The sequence below is a fragment of the Rhodamnia argentea genome, chromosome 10 (genome assembly GCF_020921035.1).
Source record: "Rhodamnia argentea isolate NSW1041297 chromosome 10, ASM2092103v1, whole genome shotgun sequence".
Lineage (NCBI taxonomy): Eukaryota > Viridiplantae > Streptophyta > Magnoliopsida > Myrtales > Myrtaceae > Rhodamnia > Rhodamnia argentea.
Genome location: NC_063159.1, coordinates 9,032,710 through 9,051,603, shown reverse-complemented (window position 1 = coordinate 9,051,603; position 18,894 = coordinate 9,032,710). Strand labels below are relative to the sequence as shown.

The following is an 18,894-nucleotide window of genomic DNA, read 5'->3' as shown; positions in this document are numbered from 1 at the left end:
AAAAGGAGAAAAACATAGGATTCAATCTCTCTCTCTCTCTCTCTCTCTACAAGACTTCTCGATTCTTCATCCTTCAGTGCTGTTCAACCGTCTTCTTCCTCCTCGACACGGTGAGCTCGCTCTCTCTCTCTCTCTGGTAGCTATGAGTTCGCGTCCTCTGTTGATTCTTTGTGGCGTGTTCGTTCGTTCATGGATTGATCGCGCCTCGGTTTTCTTGCTCATCGTGTGCTCAGGCGCGGAGCTCCTTCTCTTGCCTCGCCGCTTCGATCTCGCGCCTCTCCGATCGCTCGCGCGCTTGGCTGAATCGGCAATTATGAGTGGCGCAGCTCGAGACGCCTCCTGATCTGGCCGGTTTCGCGCGGAAATGGAATCACCGGGTGAGTCGCTCGGCTTATGCATCTGTTATTCGCTGTGATCAGCTGCGATTTCATGATTTGGGTTCCGGATTCTGATTCTGGACCTTATTGTCCGTGCCATTGCCTATAATGTGCTTAAGACACGAGAGCTATTAGAAGGACTAAGTTATGGAGCGTTGATCTGGCTACAGTTTAGGAACCTCGAAAGCGAGACCTTTTATTGGTCTCTTCATGCTCAGCTTAATACTCGTAGTTGTTGCCAGACATGTCCGGGCACTCAATTCTTCTTAGTCTTTTTGAAGTCTATTACCTCTTTCGGGAGTTGGAGTTTATATGTTGGAATTCGTGGATAGAAATACTTATAATTTATAAACATGGAAACTGGTGAAATGTCAGTTACCACGAATTTATGATAAGTGGTGTGAGCGAGCCGAGCCTAGGCGAGTCGACATGTATTGCTTCTTGGAGTATGGCTGCATACTTGGCTCCAGCTCAACACCGAGTCTAGAAAACGTGTTTATGCTTGAGGACTACTAAACATGAATGGACCTCAGGCTCAGCTTTGAGCTTCAAAAGTACAAAAAAAATTGTAAAGTTTTTATGGTTAGCCAGAAACTTTAAACTTATTTACGCGTGTGGAAACTAAACTAATTGGTTTGGTTCATGGAGCTCTTCAAGTCTGTGTTTTCTCGCCCTAAAACGAATATTTTGCATTCGAGTTCTTCAAAATATTCCAAATCTCAATTATAGTTAAGTAATGGAGCTCTTTGAACTCAACTTGAATCTGAAAATGATTGAACTAGTCTCAAATATTCTCGTAGTCGAGTTTGAGTAACTTGTAAGTGATTGGACTCACTTTTATTTTATTTTCATGTTTGCTAATCCTTACTAATACTCAGCAGAGTTTACTTACTGTAGCTTAAAATATATTTATCTTTTCTCTTTTTAGTTGTGATTAGGAAGTTTAGTTCAGGGAAAGACTTGAGCTTTGATTTCTTATACTCACAGCTAAAGCATTTAATATCGGTGAATGTCTTTAATTTACTTGTCTCTTTCTTGGCATGCCATTGTTCTGCAGTAGGTGGTTCGAGGGACACGTCTGTGCTTGTGGTGACTGTGGGTAGTGGTGAAGTCTACATAATTGTTAGCTTGTCAACGAGGGTTGACACGCAGGTCATCTACATTGATCCAACTACAGGCACTCTTTGCTACAATGGAAAGCCAGGTTCAGACATTTTTAAATCTGAGGAACAAGCTTTAAATTATGTCTCAAATGGTTCTCGTTGGAATTGCAAGAGCTTAACTTATGGTAGGGCAATACTGGGCTATGCTCCGTTGGGAGGCTTCGGCCTACTTCTTATTGCAAGAAAAGTATCTCCCACCATTCCAAATTTACCTGGTGGGGGATGTGTATATACTGTGACTGAGAGCGAGTGGATCAAGGTTTCACTTCAAAACCCTCAATCCCAAGGAAAGGGTGAATTGAAGAATATTCAGGATTTAGTGGAGCTTGATGTAGATGGGAAGCATTACTTTTGTGAGACGAGGGACATCACCAGGCCCTTTCCAAGTCGGATGCCTTTGGAAAGTCCTGATGATGAATTTGTTTGGAATGGATGGTTCTCAAGGCCATTTAAAAGTATCGGGCTGCGTCACCATTGCGTGACACTTCTGCAGGTTTTTCTTCAGACTTGACATCTCCATATTGATGCTCGTCTTGTCTTCTCTGTGATATTTTGTATCATAGTGATTTTGTCCAATATACTTGTTCTAATTGCTCTTCTTAATTCTATCCTCACCTTATCTGTCATTCTTAATCAGACTGTAGGGGTTAAGAGTTTTATGGTTAATCTCACAATAAAGAATGTGTTGCTGGAGAAATTCTTTATTTGTACATCCTAATAATGGCCTAGTGATATCTTGTTTCTCCCATCAGTAGGGACCACTTTTCACTGTATGTCAGTAACCTTTACGGAGAGAGGACTCAATGAGCTTGCAGTACGTATCGATCTAGAAAATGGCAAAAGCAGAAAAATTGACTAAGTTTTTCGTAGAAGGAATGGAGCACCACATTTGGTAAATGTACATGAGTTAGAATTTCTAAGAGTGGGATGCAATTTTATCCTTTTTCGGTTAGGATTGCAATTTCTGAATGCATAGCGGGGGATGTTATGCCCAGATCTTTCTCCCTGATTGAGTCTTCAAGTAAAGAAGGATAGGTGCTGATGCAATTCTCAATCCCATAATGGGCACTCTGAAATATGGGCATATCTTGTCTTGCAGACAGTGCCATTAGCGGGGTTTGTCCCTCTTCTTTGCTTAATGCAAAGGAAGTATGGACAGTTGATTAGGTGCCATTGGGTAGTCTCAACTGAAACAGAGAGTCCTACCTGTATTATTCACTTGAATGATGTAAATGAACAAATGACCTTGAATGTCACAATGACTGCACTCATTGTGCTGGTTTTGTGACATACAATTTCTTTGGGGCCATTTGCCTGTCCTAGGTCAGGCGAAATCATTTACTTAGAAGAACCTTAGAATTGAATTTAATGAACTTGTTCAATCAAAGAGGTATCAGTTGGCGAAACGCAGCTAAGTAGTTTTCAGTGAAAACACGGCTTCCACCGAAGAACGAGTGTCGGACTTGTCAGTCAAAAGTTCTTTTTTGCATATATATATATATATATATATATATCTAACTATCTATCTATCTATCTATCTATCTATCTATAGCCTGAACCATTGATATGATAATGGCAGTGTCAACCATTAGATGGGAAATGATCATCGAGTCTCCTACGTTGATATTGTGGAGACTTCTTAAAAATCGAAGTTCAAATACTTAAAACCGTTATTACTAATGAACATTTATTAACTCGTTCAAATTAGACTAATATGAATCATTGCAGAGTCTTGGTAATGAGTGCCCTAGGGGCATCGTTAACCATATTATATAAGGAAATGTTTTCAATTTTAATAAGGAAGTGTCTTCATTTTGAATGCATTGATCACACATTACACAAGAAAGACAATGCATTGGAAATGAAGACCTTTCTTTATTTTGGTGTTGGGCACTTGTTAACATATTTCATTATAAATGTTAGCAATCAATTTTTTTGAAAATAACTCAATCGAATGTATTTTCACCATTTTGATTCTTGTAAATTCTCATGTAGCAAATGCCTACTCCGAAAATTGAAAGTGAAAACAGAATCTTTTTTCATTTTTCACTGAAAATGAAAACTTAATTTTCATGAACCGAATGGCCGTATGATTTGCAATGAGAGAAGTATATAGATGGCTTCTAAAATTTCCCTTTTTTCTATCTTTTTATTCATATTTTTTGGGTGGAGGAAGTATGTGGCTGTGATGGTTGAAAGCATGCCTTTTCCTTTATGCAGACTACACTCTGTGCATTGAAATAGTTGGTTAGCAGAAGTGATAATTTACTAAAATAACCAATTTGCTGACTTACCAAAGTAAACTAGCCTGCTTTGATATGGCCTCGGAGAGGCAAGTCAAGAGTAGAGGTGTCAAATGGGTGGGTCGGGTCGGGTTTGGGTCGGGTCAAATATGGTCCGACCCATATTGACCCATTTAACCCATTTTGACCCATTTTCATACGATGCAAATTTTATGACCCATACCTGACCCAACCCATACCCGACCCGACCTGTATTATTTAAATACTTATATATTTGACCAAATTACGAAATATTTATTTTATAAAATTAAAAAATATAAAAATTATTTTGTCGATTGCCGCCACTGCCCACCGTCATCGACATCGCCCTCCACCGCAAGCTCGCAGCCGCCGCCTGCGGCCCGCCATCACCCACCGTCGTCGACGTAGCTCGCCGCCGCCGCCCTACCCCCGCTGCCCGTTCGTCCTTCTGCCCGCTGCCGCCCACCCGCCCGCCCGCCGCCGCCACCACCCATCGTCGCCACCATAGGATGCGATCCTATTTGATCGGTTATTTTTTTTTTATCACTAACGACTTCATGATTTGAATTTAACCTCTCTCTCCTCCGAGCTTTGCAACAAGAATCACAGTCTCCCACTTTTTAGCCCTAGATGTTTGCAGCAAGCACTCCACTACTCCCTCTGACACATTGAGTCAAGCGCCCTCCCCCATGAAGCGCAATGACTGCAACAGCTCGCAAAACAGCAAGTGCGACCTCTACCATCGCTCCTCCAAGAAGGCCAAGCTCCCCGATCCTCTCCAGCCCATTTCCGTCCCCGAGCTCCGGAGCGAGTTCTCCCACCACCAGCACGGCATCGCATGGATCAACAACGGCAGCTTCTCTAGCTCTCTTGATGCCATCGTTATCAGAAAATGAAAGAACGAAATAATGGAGTTCTTAAAATCATCGAGAAAAGAAAGACGGAAGAAGACCGTCCGTATGAAAAAAAGGGTAGGAATGAACCATCTTCATCAACTTGATTGACATTTCCTGTTCGAAGAGGGTCGAGTCATGCGGGCTAAGGAGGGCGGGCCGCGGATGCTGTGGCAAGTGGGCAGCAGGCGGGAGGTGGGAGGCAGCAGCAAGCGAGAGGCGGCTGCAGCAGGCGGCGGTAGTCGGAGGCAGCGGAGGCGGTAGTCGGAGGCGGGCGTTCGGTGGATGACATTTTACAAGTGAATAAAACTGGCATTGCGAAGCTATAGGTTACGGGTCGAAAATGGGTCAAAAATGGGTTGAGTTAGAACCCATATTTGAATAGGCTTTGTAAGCCTAAACCCATATTTGACCCAAAGGGATAAAAGTGGGTTAAAATATGGGTCAAAGACCCATATTGACACCTCTAGTCAAGAGTCATGAAGCGATACTTCTTTACTGTTCTGTACTGTGTCACCATGTTCCTTTTGGCAACTTTGCATGCTTGTAGATAATGTTACTGTGGTTAAAGATTTTCATCTAGTCAGTGCTGCTATCTTACACAATCCTAATCTATAGGGGTTTGCAGAATGTCGAAGTTTTGGAAGCTTAGGACAAGTAGAAGGGATTGTTGCACTCACAGCTCGCCGTAGCAGATTGCATCCAGGCACTCGTTATCTGGCTAGGGGGTTAAACTCGTGTTTTAGCACAGGTAAAATAATGCACGAACATGGCACAGTATTTAGTTTCTTAATGCCTGGTTATTGTAGTGATGGTTATTTTTCAGTTCCAATCAAATAATGTCTATGGTCCGTGCTGATTAGCTGCTGTAATTTTTTTGCTGTTTGCCTATTTTTGTCCCGTTATTCATTTGATTGCGTTTTACTGTTCTATTCTTAAAATTCTTGATTATGGGAATGAAACATTGACATGGAGTTCAGCAATACTGTTCTTAGAGTTGCAAATAACCTTTGCTTGGTGCTTATCATTAACATCACTTGACTATGGGTTTCAATGGGTCTTATATTCATGAAGTTTTCCTCCTACTATCAGCCTAAGCTTTTGGGTTGAATATTCTAACAAGGAATTGAAGCTAGGTTGCCTGTTTATTTTGCTTGTGAGGCTCCTCGTTCATGACTTCCATGTGTCGTTCTCAGTTTGGTTTGTACATGAGAGGGTATGTTAAAGTATTTACTTGTATATGGAGTTGTAATGGGTCTTATATTCATGTAGTTTCCCTCCACCTATGAGCTTAACTTTTTGAGTTGGACATTCTAACACTTTTTTAAGATACCATCTAAATCATGTCCTCAACTAGATATGCATAAGTTGGCTCTTAATTGTTTTTAGATACTGGTAGCTGCAAAAAGATTTGTATCAGAAAGGCAGCTCGTCATTATAACCTAGGAATTATTGAATGGCCAATATGATGTGACGCATTTCCAGTTGTCTAGCCTCTGATTTTTATTGGCATGCCCTGGCTGTTGTTATGGGAAATACATGACTTCCCATTATGGCTTCAAAACTCTGATCTTTTCTCTTAACCCTGATAGTGTGCAATCAATTTCACTGCTTTAACACGTAGATTCCTTATAAGTGTGGGCGAGTTTCACCTGAACTTGTGCAGAAATATTATTTGATAGGAAATGAAGTAGAGTGCGAGCAGCTTGTATGGGTACCCAAGAAGGCAGGTCCAAGTGTTCCCTTCAACACATATATTTGGCGACGGGGCACAATCCCGATCTGGTGGGGTGCGGAGTTGAAGTTAATGGCTGCTGAAGCAGAAATATATGTTTCTGATCGAGATCCGTATAAAGGAAGTTCACAGTACTTTCAGAGGTTGAGTATGAGATACGATGCACGAAATTTAGGTGCAACTGTTGGTGGGAATCAGAGAAAGAATGTTTCTGTCCCAATTTTTTGTATAAACTTGCTTAGGAATGGACAAGGGAAGTCTGAATCAATTTTAGTTCAGCATTTTGTGGAATGTATAAATTACATTAGATCAGCTAAAAAACTCCCAAGTACTCGAATACATCTAATAAATTATGACTGGCATGCCAGTACAAAGTTAAAAGGTGAACAGCAAACTGTTCAAGAACTGTGGACGCTTCTAGAACAACCTACAGTGTCCGTAGGCATTTCCGAAGGAGATTATTTGCCTTCGCGACAACGTATTAAGGATTGCTGGGGTGAAGTTATCTACAATAATGACTTTGAAGGAGCATTCTGCTTAAGGTCACATCAAAATGGTGTAATTCGCTACAATTGTGCTGATTCACTGGATAGAACTAATGCAGCTAGTTACTTTGGTGCCCTTCAAGTTTTTGTGGAGCAATGTAGGCGGCTGGGAATATCACTTGACAGTGACAGGGCATATGGTTATCAATCACCTGATAATTATAGTGGGTATACCGCTCCACTGCCACCAGGATGGGAAAAGAGATCCGATGCAGTGACAGGGAAAGTATACTATGTAGATCACAACACCAGGACGACAACATGGACACATCCATGTCCAGATAGACCTTGGAAGAGATTTGACATGAATTTTGATGAATTTAGGAGATCTACAATATTGTCACCCGTTTCTCAGTTGGCTGATCTTTTCCTGCTGGCTGGTGATGTCCATGCAACACTTTATACTGGGTCCAAAGCAATGCACAGCCAGATACTCAGTATATTCAATGAAGAAGCAGGGACCTTTAAGCAGTATTCTCAGAACCTGAAAATCACCTTGCAGAGAAGGTATCAAAATGCAGTTGTAGATAGTTCCCGCCAGAAGCAACTGGAGATGTTTCTTGGAATGAGACTGTTTAAGCATCTTCCATCTATTCCAGTCAAACCTCTCAGTGTATGTATGTTTAACATTCTTCTTTCATTGAAACAAAGCTCAGATTACTTTTCATTTCTGTCTCATTGTCGCTTTTGTTACACACTCTTTTTTATGCCTGGTTCCTCCTCATTTTATAACTTTCAAATCTTCTTTTAAGCTACACTTCTTGGATCTCTTTAGCCCGATATTTTTCCCTTAATTGAAATGCCAAATTTTGGGTGCCAAGAATTTTGTATGATCTACAAAAGAGAGTCTAGTAATTAGCAAAGAGATGATGAAGAACATAGGTATGAAAGATGACAGGATGATTCCCGATGCCTACATTGTCCTGTGAAGGCACAGCTGACAGTACATGTGTATCGCCCAAAAATATGTACAATCATTTCTTTTAATCTGTCTAAAATATCTCATTCATTAAATTTCTTCAACTGTCAATACATATGCTTTGGGGACTGTTTTGTCTCTTGCTCTCTAGTCTTTGTTTGATGAACTCTTTTCCCATAAGTGGATGCTTTCAGAAAATGGGCCATACTGTATGCCAACCATACTTCATATCACTCCCCTTTGTTTAAGCTGCAGTTTACATGTGAAACACAGGATGTAGACCTAAGTACATGGAGAAGACAATCAAAGAAAAAGCACAACAGCAGGAATAGGAAAGAACAGTGTCAAGATTGGAACTCTTCCTGTGCTTTGATATTTTGTTGAATAATGAGCATATCTTTTCATAGCCATAATGGCACTTTCTTGATTGGGAAGAAGGAAAAAGTCTAAAAGTTTGTTTGGAGCGTTCTATTAATTTTGGTATTGAAGCTCTGTTTTTGATATCCTTATTGAGGATTTTAAACGTTCACTCTTTCTTTTAATAAATTCTAAAAACTAGTAATGCAAAAGTACAACTTCTGGTTTTGAAAGGCATCTTCTTCTATGCTTCACCATGTCCTTGCTCAATCGCTTTGCCTTTTGATGGAACCTTTCTGTACTACCGCAATCCTCAGTTGCTTATAAGTCACCATTGCTTGGATTTTAAGTGACTTTGTTGCACATTTCTATGACAATTCGTTGCAATAGTTGGAATTTAGTTTGCCATGTAGAATTATCTTAATATATTTCCCTCTCGGAATTTTTTGAGTTATTTATAAAGTACCCAGATGACGTTCATATTAGTTGGTTGTGTTAACTTTGACATATAGAAGTTCATATTCCAGCATTCAGATTTTTTATGATCTGTCTTGAAGTATCAAGTGATTGTTGTGTTGTAAAGAGAACAACCATCAAGTGATTGTTTTACTGTAAATGGAACAACCATCACTTGAGTCGAGCTGACCATCTGTTGGAAAGAAATAGCTTCTATAGAAAGCATATTTGTGTATTAGTATCTCTGTCTAATTCATTTATGATGATTGCAGGTTCTTTCTCGCCCATCAGGATTCTTTCTCAAGCCAGTTGCCAACATTTTCCCAGATTGTGATGGTGGCGCAAGTCTCCTTAGTTTCAAGAAGAAGGATGCAATCTGGGTATTAAGTTACTTCTCATTTCTCAGCTTCTAATTTCACAATTAAAAGATTCTTGATGGCTTGTAATGGACAAGGAAGAGTTGAACAAGTGTTGAAGGTAAAAATGTGTCTGTTTAATGCTTTCTCACTTGAGAAAGTTCCCTTCTTTTTTCACAGGTTTGCCCGCAGGATACGGATGTAGTTGAACTTCTTGTCTATCTTGCTGAGCCTTGCCATGTCTGTCAGCTTCTTCTTACAATATCACATGGTGCAGATGATTCGACATATCCGTCGACAGTTGATGTAAGGACTGGACAGGACCTTGATAATCTCAAACTGGTCCTGGAGGTATGTCTCATCTTCATCACTTTGTAGCTTAACCACTTGAATTTGTGTTACCATGATGGCTGAACAGATTAAGAAACTATTATTGTGTCACAAATGTATGGAAAGTGGATTTTAATGCTATTCATAGTCCTTGACTACAGTAATAACTATGATGTTTTGTATGAAGCATTAACTTTTTCGTATTCCTAAGTGGTTATCTGGTGGGAAACACTTGAGAGGATATAACAACACTAATGTGCTGCACATACGGAAGTAGCAGAGTGATCGAGAGATTGTAAACGGAGTTTATTATAGGTCTAGACTTGTATACATTTTCTGCTTAGCATGCTAACTAAGGATTAGATTGGGCCCAAGCATTCAAGTCTTTGCACAAAGTCTATTAATTTTTGCCTGTAAGATACGAGGTCAACTTCTTTTCAGTAATGCAGAAGGTGTTTTATTTTCACTCTGCAACTTAATTTATTTATCCAAATGGTCTGAAAGTGATATTTCTACTATTAAACTGCACCAAGAGTTTTTTCCTTCTCAACAATGTAAGTGAACAAATTCATCAATTGAAAACAGGGGGCTATGAACCCATTTTCAGAAAGAGTATTGTTTTTTAATGCACCCTATACATGCTTCTGGCTGTATCACCTTGTGCTTTAGTGTGCCCCGCAAATTCATGAATGGAGAACAGGGGGCTATGAATCAGAAAAAGCATTGTCTTTTAACATCAGATCCTCTTTTTTCCTTCTCAATAATGTAAGCGAACCTATTCATGAATGGAAAACAGGGTGCTGTGAACCCATTTTCAGAATAGCATTGTCTTTTAACATTTGATCCTTGTAGCCTTCATGCACCCCATACATGCTTCTGGCTGTATCAGCCTGTGCTTTGATGTACCCCATAAATTGACCAGCTAAAGGGTTCAGTACTTTTTTTTTTATGCACAAATTATTTCATTAAAACCCTTAATAGTGTTAGTTTCCATGCCTATAACTGTTTGCGATCACCTACTTGTGACTAAAGGCATGAAGAAGGTCCATTGGATGACTGATGTTCTTGGCACATCATTTTTTGTCGGTGGGTTATTATCCCGGTGATTGAAGAACAAGCATAGTAAATCTTGTTATTCTCTTTGTGGCGTTATGATTGCACGTGCTTTTCATTTTGCTTAGACACTTGTGTCAAAGAAAAATATGGAAAAGAATGTTCCTCCAATTCGGAGGCTTGTTGTCTCAAAGTCAAGCTCCTCCATAAGGGGTGGGGTTTGTTTGGAATTTGATCAACTGTAGTGAAAGGTGGTCATTAGTGGAGAGTAATATTTAACTACCAGTATAGATGTATGCGGGTGGAAAATTGAATGAGAAAACTGGACCTTGAAACAAGAATTTCTAGTTGTGAGACTTGTCTATAGCCTATTTCCATCATCCTACTATAATAATGTGTTTTTACTAGTGCTATGGAGTTCTTCTATAACCGGACTGGCCAAAGAACCTGTCAAGGAGTACCATGGTTCAATAAATCCAAAACTCTGGTTTAAGTGTTAAAAATAAGATAGAATGGTTACAGTGGTGAGAGTCGCTCATGGTTCAGTGGTTGACTGCGGTCTATGCCAATTTCATCTGGTTTTTGACCATCTATGTGAAGCAGTTCTTTACCCAAGCAGGTTCGGTTTGGTTTACAGATTGTACCCTTTTCTCTGTCTTTTCCTTTTTCCCATCTTCTTCTGTGTTGTTTCTGTTGGATTGTCCAATTAATCACCAAAACATCTGAAAACTAATTGGGGAAAGAGAAACCAGAGCTGGCTTTTGTATGCTCTTCATGCTTGGGATCCTTTGCACAAATGAAAAACATGGAGATGAGGTGGTGGTGGAGAGAGCAGAAGAAGAAGAAATAAGGGGGCACAGTGGGATTGAGTGGCAAGAAGAGAACTAAGGGGGGCATGGTAGGATTAAGTGGACTCTCTCCAGAGTAGAAGTGTCATGGTGTGCAAAGCGAGAGAAATTAGGAGAAGAACACGATGATAATGGGAAAAAGGGGTGTAATAGCGAGATAGCTATCCAGGCAAGACATGCACCTCTTCGAGAGCAATGAACTTTTCCTTACTAGCTGTGTAATCCCGCCGCTAACGTCGCTAGTCTCTAGTCCAGCTTATGCCCTGTCTTGAAAATGTAATTGGGAAAGTAAAAGGCATGATGGTAAAATAGACATGCATGTGCACTAATAAAGCTAACAAAAGAAAAGGACATCAGCTCGAAAATTTTGTGATGTAGTGCAAGCGAGAGCAGAGGGGATTATGTAATTAAGTATGGTTAAACAATTTTTTATTGTTAAATATCCGATCCAAACCGTGAAACTGAACTGTACTAGAGAAAAGTAAACCTCCTGCAAGCCGAACTGGACTTAAAATAACTAATATTTTCTGTTTCGTTCGGGCTTTTGGGCAATACCAACCCTATTGATATGCCTCTTTAATGTTCTTGTTAAAACAATGCATATAACATGGCTTGAAAAGTAACTCTTTTTTTTTTTTAATCACAGGCTTGGAATTGATCATATTCCTAGTTTGATTATTTCTTGATTTTTTGTTCCCAGGGTGCTACTATTCCTATGTGTGCAAAAGGGACAAATCTTTTGATCCCCTTACCAGGACCAATTAGTGCAGAAGATATGGCTATTACAGGAGCAGGGGCGCGACTTCATTCTCAAGATGCATTAACTCTTTCACTACTTTATGATTTTGAAGAAGTTGAAGGAGAACTGGACTTTCTTACTCGAGTAGTTGCACTGACTTTTTATCCCGCTCTCTCTGAACGAAGCCTTGTGACGCTTGGTGAGGTAGGAAAATCTTTTCTATTACATAACTATTTAAACAATCAAACTAAGCTTGTGTACTGTATATAATTGTAGTTTTAATTTCCAATGGAGGACTTAATTGTATTTTTGTATCTTTTTAATTGTTCTTCTATCAAATGGTGGAATGCATCTGCATAGGTAGATCTTCGAGTTGACGATGCTGCATGAATTTCTCTTTGGTTGTGTGAAAATATTTGTAAATTTAAAAGCACGAGAGTAAGACCAACTCATAATCTTAACCCATTAGGCGGAGGAGGTGTGGAAGCTGTTGATAAATTCCACGTCCTGTTGCTTAATACCACATCTTGTTTCATTCATACTTGTAGTTAGAACTAAACGATTTCTTGATGAGGATTTTTGTAAAAGCAATTCAACATAGGGCACTGTATTGCCATTGTTAGGCACCGTGTGAAGTTTAACTTGTGTATTACTTTTCCTCCTGTAATTGCTTTTCTTGTGAGTTCCCTTTACTTTCCTCCATGCATTATGGTGAATATGAAATTCTCATAAATTGTTTCACAGATTGAAATTCTTGGAGCTTCCCTCCCTTGGTCTGGAGCTTTCATTGGGGAAGGCTGTGGTGCTAAACTTATCGAATTCAGCAGAAAGTTTCGAAAGGAGAGTAATCCTTTTATGTCTAATCCTGAGTCTAATCCTTTCTCTGGATCTTGTATGTCCAATGACAATGTGTTGCCATCGGATGAAAGAGGTATTTCGGGGAACCACTTTGTGGACCTTTTGACAGGAGGGAATACAGTTAATGAACCTCCTCCTCATCCACTGGCAGAAAATGTTACATGTGATGGAGATGACATGCTTGATTTCTTAGATCAAGCGGTTGTTGAGTATCATGGTGCTGAAAACGATGGAAAGATCTTTCCAGTAGCTGAGAAAACATTAGGAAATGGTAACCAGGATTACATCAGTCATCTGAAGTACCTTGCAGGGGCTGACCTGGTACGTTGGGATCTCCTCATGTTATATAATGGTTTATGTTCCCTTCTTGGTCTTTTCATTATATAAACCTTAGGGAGGTTCATCTTTTCTTCCCTTGAAGTACGAGTTAATTACACTGAAATTGGAAATTTTATGTTTTAATGTCGATGTTGTTTTTTATACTTTGGTTCTTTTTCTAGCTTTAGTTCTCTTTAAGTCGGGAAGCATAGAAGGTATCCGTAGTTCAATCTTTCTAACAATAAACCAAATTGTTCATTGGAAATTGCCAGTTTCTTTCGTGGATTTGTACTCTTTTCGCTATTTCATTGGATGACCACTAGTTGTGTCTCCAATTGGCATATATGCCGTCGATACTTTCCTTCATACCAAGGTACTAAAACATTCTTTTGATACTAATCTGGCATTTTCATTGTTTGTAATATCTTATCCAAAATTTTGGTGGGCCAAGGGATGCATACCTCAAACATGTCCTTCCACATTATCAAGATACTATCAAGTGTAACTGCTTCTCTTTGTTTCATTTTTAATCTCTTTATGTCCTAAGCAATTCTTATTCATCTATCAAAACAATGTTTCTAACATCCTTCCAGGTTACCCAACTTTCTCATGATGCTTAACTAGCTTAAGATTCATTGCAGTCAATTTAGTAACTTTTGATATATGAAAATTGCAACAAATTTTTCTGAAAAGCGGCTTAAGTACAATTTGCTTCTTATCCTTTTAACTTTAGCAATCACCTCATTTATCTTTAGGTTTGTCACAGATAGATACCCTACATCGGTAATGCCAGAAATATTCTCACGTAGTAGTTTAAATATCCACTTAACAAATGATTAGTTGCTCTTTCTTGTAACCTCATTGAGTTTGTAAGTTACCAACTCATGCATTTTAACAGAGAAAGAAGCTCGACTTTACAGACGCCTTGAAGCTTGAGATAGAACGCCTTCGACTAAATCTTTCAGCTGCTGAAAGGGATAGAGCTCTTTTGGCGGTTGGGATTGATCCTGCTTCAATAAACCCCAATCTTTTGCTCAACGAATCTTACATGACAAGATTATGCAGAATTGCCAATTCGCTTGCATCGCTTGGGCAAGCTTCACTTGAAGACAGAATCACTGCTGCAATTGGTCTTGAGAATACTGATAATAACATCATAGATTTCTGGAATATAGCTGGATTAGGGGAAAAATGCTTGGGCAATATGTGTGAGGCGCGTGCTGAAACTGAGGTTCCTGCAACCCCATTTTCAACAGTTTCATCAACTTCCTCACAACTTAGTCTATTATGCTCTCAATGTGAAAGGAAGGTCTGTAAGGTTTGTTGTGCTGGTAAAGGAGCTCTTCTTCTTATGAGCTTTATCTCGAGAGATCCCCCAAGTTATGGTAGTGTTCAGAGTCAGGGTGGTCAAGTTGATGTCTCAACAAACAGATCGACGGCAATTGATGGTGTTATCTGCAAAAGGTGTTGCCAAGGTATTGTGCTTGATGCATTGATGTTGGACTATATCAGGGTCTTGACTAGCTTAAGAAGAAGTGCTCGTGCTGGTGATGCTGCTTATACAGCCTTGTATCAGGTCATGGGATCTTCCTTGGGGGATTATCCATCTGAAAGAACTAGATATTCTAATCCTAATAAACCTGTTAAAGCTCAAAGACAACTACTTAAAGGAGAGGAATCACTTGCTGAATTCCCTTTTGCCAGCTTGTTGTATTCGGTAATTTCTTGCATCTTACATATTTCAGATTTCCTTATATTTTCCCTTGTTACAACTATTTTCAGCTTTTGGTGCCTTCCTTTTGAGGAAAATTTTTGTGAACTAAAAGTGGCTCTTCTTTGAACAATATTTATGACTGGCCAGCTTCTGTCAGCTGCCCAATTGCTGGAAATGTGGTAGATGTGTGCTTTCCTATAGACCAAACAAAACCTTCAACAATAACCCCTAAACAGACTCGCAGCCGTCATTAATCAGAACTGACCAGACTGTCTCTCTGAAGCAATAGCCATACATGTTCTATGAGAGTTTTCCTTGTCATGACTAGATGAAGCTACTTTGAGGGGCTCAAGGCCTGGATCTCTCTCTCTCTCTCTCTCTCTGTGCTGACAGTTTTGAGTTTGGCTTAAACCAATTTTCTTATCATAAACTATCCTCAGGCCCCCGGTTGTCCAAATTCCAAGTGGAAGTGTTTTTAGATTTTAAAAAAAGTCCTTTTGGAAGTAACAGGGATTTATGTTTGAGGTATCCTGAAGCTTCTTTGGAAGGCATCCGGATAAGTTTCCTCTCACTAGTTAGAGGAAAAAGGATGCATCAATTGCTGAACTTCCGAGCTGAACATGTAACTCAAGGAATCCTCGACCTTAATGACTATCTGCTTATGGAGCGGGAAAATAACCTCAAACTGAGGAGCTTTATTTCATTTGAGAGGACATGTCATGTTTCCTAGAGCCTGTATTTGAGTGCTTGCGGCTTTGATTATGCTTTAGCTATTGCAGCATATGGGAGTCATAATTAGTCCAATCGTTAACTTCGGGACTTAAAAGAGGGGGAAAAAAAGGAGACATCAGCGTGCCATTTTCCTATTTTTTCTGTACATGCTGTTCGCAAGAAGGTTGGGAAAGCAGTTTTTGCTTCTAGATTCTATAGGTTGGCTTTTAAATGCCTTTACTACCAAGCATTCGATGGCTTACATCTCTAAGGTGAAGTTGGGAGCAAAAAGCCCTCCAACACCATCAAGTTGTTTCATTTGGCATCTGTGTTCTCTTACAACATTGTTCTTTACTTGTGTGTAATTTTAGGTCCCAACAGCAGTGGGTTCTGCCTCATCATTATCATTGCTTGCTCCACTCACTTTTGGATCACAGCATTCATATTGGAAGGCTCCTACCAGTGCTACCTCTGTTGAACTGGTCATTGCTTTGGGAACCGTTTCCGATGTCAGTGGAGTGATCATGCTCGTTAGTCCATGCGGCTATTCTGCGGCGGATGCTCCCAGTGTGAGTGAAGTTATATGATGAAAGGAATCTATTTCATGCTTCAAAATCTGCTGGATTCCACGTGTTGTGTATATTGTTATCTACCTGAATTGTCAATCAATTTGTTGATGGATTGCCATCCATAGTTTCCCCTGAATCAAATTACATTCGTATTCTATGTAAACAAACTGTTGAAGTATGACCCCACAATAATAATAATAATAATAATAATAATAATAATAATAATAATAATAAACAAACAATTGAAGAGAAATAATGTAGTCGATAGGTGATTTCAATTCTTCCTGGACTCCTGTGCTCTTCTTGAGAGGAAGCGTAGGAGATGACCATAAGCCATATAGATCTCATGAGCAGACCCAATCAAGTCTTGTGGAAATGTTACTGGTCTAGTACAGGAATTTGGTACATCTGTTTGTGCTTATATATACATTTAAGTGCATGTGGGCTATGCGAATCATGCGAGGAACGATATTACGGATATGCAATTGGTAAAACTGAAGTGAGCTTTCAGATAGAAGAGGACGAGATAACTTGTTTGATTCCACTCGCAAGTGGGTACTTTCCTCCCTCCCTTGAGTAATTATGAGAATAAATCTCCGTCTGATGAGTTCAGGCATTTTGGCCCCGCCAAGTGTAGTCACGTCGTTGGTACATTAATAGAAAGTTCATTGCTAACTTTGGGTAGAACTCTTCTGATGTAATGACAGGTGCAAATCTGGGCTAGTAACAAGATACAAAAAGAAGAAAGATCATGCATGGGAAAATGGGATGTCCAGTCTCTTATAGCATCTTCCTCAGAATTCTATGGACAAGAAAAATTGGCTAGGGAGGATGAAGTACCCAGGCATATAAAATTTGCTTTCAGAAATCCTGTCCGATGCCGCATTATATGGATTACTCTGCGCCTGCAGCGTCCTGGTTCCTATTCTGTTAATCTTGAGAAAGATTTCAATCTTTTATCTCTGGAAGAGAATCCCTTCTCACAGCTTAACCGGCGTGCTTCCTTTGGAGGCTCAACTGAAAGTGATCCTTGTATTCATGCCAAAAGAATATTAGTCGTTGGAAGCATGGTAAAAAAAGAGACAGAGCTATCGCAAGGCTCTGGCCAGATAAATTTGAGAAACTGGTCAGACAGAGCTCCTCAGTTAAATAGATTTAAGGTACTACTGATGTCCGGGCATTTCTTTTACTCAGCTTCATGTCAAACTTCAAATCATTAAATTTGCTGATGACCATATTACCCTACAACGACTTTTTATAGGTTCCTATTGAGGCTGAGAGGCTCATGGACAATGATCTTACCTTGGAGCAGTACCTTTCTCCTCTGTCACCTTTGATTGCAGGATTTCGTTTAGACGCTTTTAGTGCAATTAAGCCACGGATCAGCCATTCGCCGCTTCCAGATGCATATACCCAGGATGCATTGACATTAATGGACGAGAGATACATCTCTCCAGCTGTGCTATATGTACAAGTTTCTGCCGTCCAGGTACCTTTAAAATTGCCATTCCACACCCTTGATGTACACTTGCTTCTCCATTTCATGTGGCATGCTTCTGTGTCTTCTGTGCTTTAGTGTTTGGATTCGTCTATATTTGGAGTATCTCCTTTTTTCATACTTGTCTTTAATTTGTGTTCACTTTGTTCATGTGCTTGTTTGGTTCAAAATATTCTTCAGGTATGTGTTCTCTCTCTCTCTCTCTCTCACATATGCACGCATGCGTGCTGGGATTTGGTGACAGCTTTTCAGATGGTTTCTTGCTTCTTCTTTTTTGTTTTTTTTTGTATGTAAATATCTATGTATCTACTTCCCCGTACTTTAGTTTTAACTAGAGAACAATTTGTTCCAGGACTCCAACAAAATGGTGACCATAGGAGAATATCAGTTGCCCGAGGCGAAACCTGGCACTGCCATGTACTTCGACTTCCATAGAAAGATCCAAGCACGCCGAGTAACATTCAGACTTCTCGGCGATGTCACCGCATTTGTTGATGACCCTGCTGAACAGGAAGACCCCAACTTTAGGACTTCCCCATTGGCCGCCGGGTTATCGTTGTTGAATAGAGTAAAGTTGTATCACTATGCTGATCAATACGAAATGGGAAAGTGGGGCAGCCTTGCGGCTGTTTGAATCACCTCATATGTTTGTCGAGATTTTTGGTTTTGGTTGCAATTGGTTTTCTATTTTTTCCACCGTCCCTGTGTTGTTGTAATATTAGGATGTATCACTGTGCTACCTGCCGACTGGGGCGTCATTTCTGTGTATGGGTTTATCTTGTATACGTTAAACATAGTTACGGAAATTTCTTTCGCTAAGCTATTTGATGGGGAGCCGAACCTCATCGGACTAAGAAAATTAAGTATTTTTTGAGGAATGCGAGTGTTGGAGGCATGACTTGTTTTTATTCTTGAGGACTATTGAGTATGTTATAAAACCTGTTCTAACTCTGGGCGCTTCTACAATTTTCCAGGATCTAGTGACTGATGGATCACTAACGATGGTCGCCCATGGACTAACGCCAGCCTGGAGTATGGCCTCACGAGGCTCGCCCGAGCCCTGCGAGCTCTGTGATGAACGCCTGGTGGCCATGCAAGCTCTGAAAAGACCTCACAGGTCTCCTTGGTTTATGGCCTAAGAAGCACCGATATTCTTGTCTTTGTGTCATGTTCGACATGTTTCGACATGCA

General features: G+C 40.0%; 2 protein-coding genes across 6 annotated transcripts in view; both read left to right on the top strand.

Moving 5' to 3' along the window:
* On the top strand, positions 1-18,618 carry LOC115739113 (probable phosphoinositide phosphatase SAC9). 3 transcript variants are annotated; one of them, XM_030672028.2, is made up of 14 exons: positions 1-110; positions 234-377; positions 1,438-2,033; positions 5,316-5,448; positions 6,380-7,590; positions 8,982-9,089; positions 9,246-9,416; positions 11,997-12,239; positions 12,780-13,214; positions 14,110-14,928; positions 16,008-16,205; positions 16,913-17,365; positions 17,467-17,694; positions 18,056-18,618. In XM_030672028.2, the coding sequence occupies exons 2-14, from the start codon at positions 365-367 to the stop codon at positions 18,335-18,337; spliced, it is 4,890 nt and encodes a 1,629-aa protein (XP_030527888.1). In that variant the 5' UTR covers positions 1-110; positions 234-364; the 3' UTR covers positions 18,338-18,618. The 3 variants fall into 3 exon arrangements, with proteins under 3 accessions (XP_030527888.1, XP_030527886.1, XP_030527889.1); XM_030672026.2 differs by having other exon boundaries at positions 1,435-2,033; XM_030672029.2 differs by lacking the exons at positions 1-110; positions 234-377 and having other exon boundaries at positions 1,897-2,033; positions 5,326-5,448.
* The window catches only part of LOC115739116 (mitogen-activated protein kinase homolog MMK1), a 27,984-nt gene continuing 24,351 nt past the window's right edge, over positions 15,262-18,894 (top strand). The window contains exon 1 of one of the 3 annotated variants that reach the window (XM_048271117.1): positions 15,262-15,308. The gene's annotated coding sequence lies outside the window, so the exon portion shown is untranslated. The remainder of the gene's footprint in view (positions 15,309-18,894) is intronic. The other 2 variants (XM_048271116.1, XM_048271115.1) reach the window with 2 other exon arrangements.

Bases quoted from the DNA above. Each gene is read 5' to 3' on its own strand.
- LOC115739113 (XM_030672026.2), top strand. The intron at 2,034-5,315 runs GTTTTTCTTCAG...CCTAATCTATAG, and splicing joins ATTGCGTGACACTTCTGCAG to GGGTTTGCAGAATGTCGAAG. The intron at 5,449-6,379 runs GTAAAATAATGC...ATTATTTGATAG, and splicing joins AAACTCGTGTTTTAGCACAG to GAAATGAAGTAGAGTGCGAG.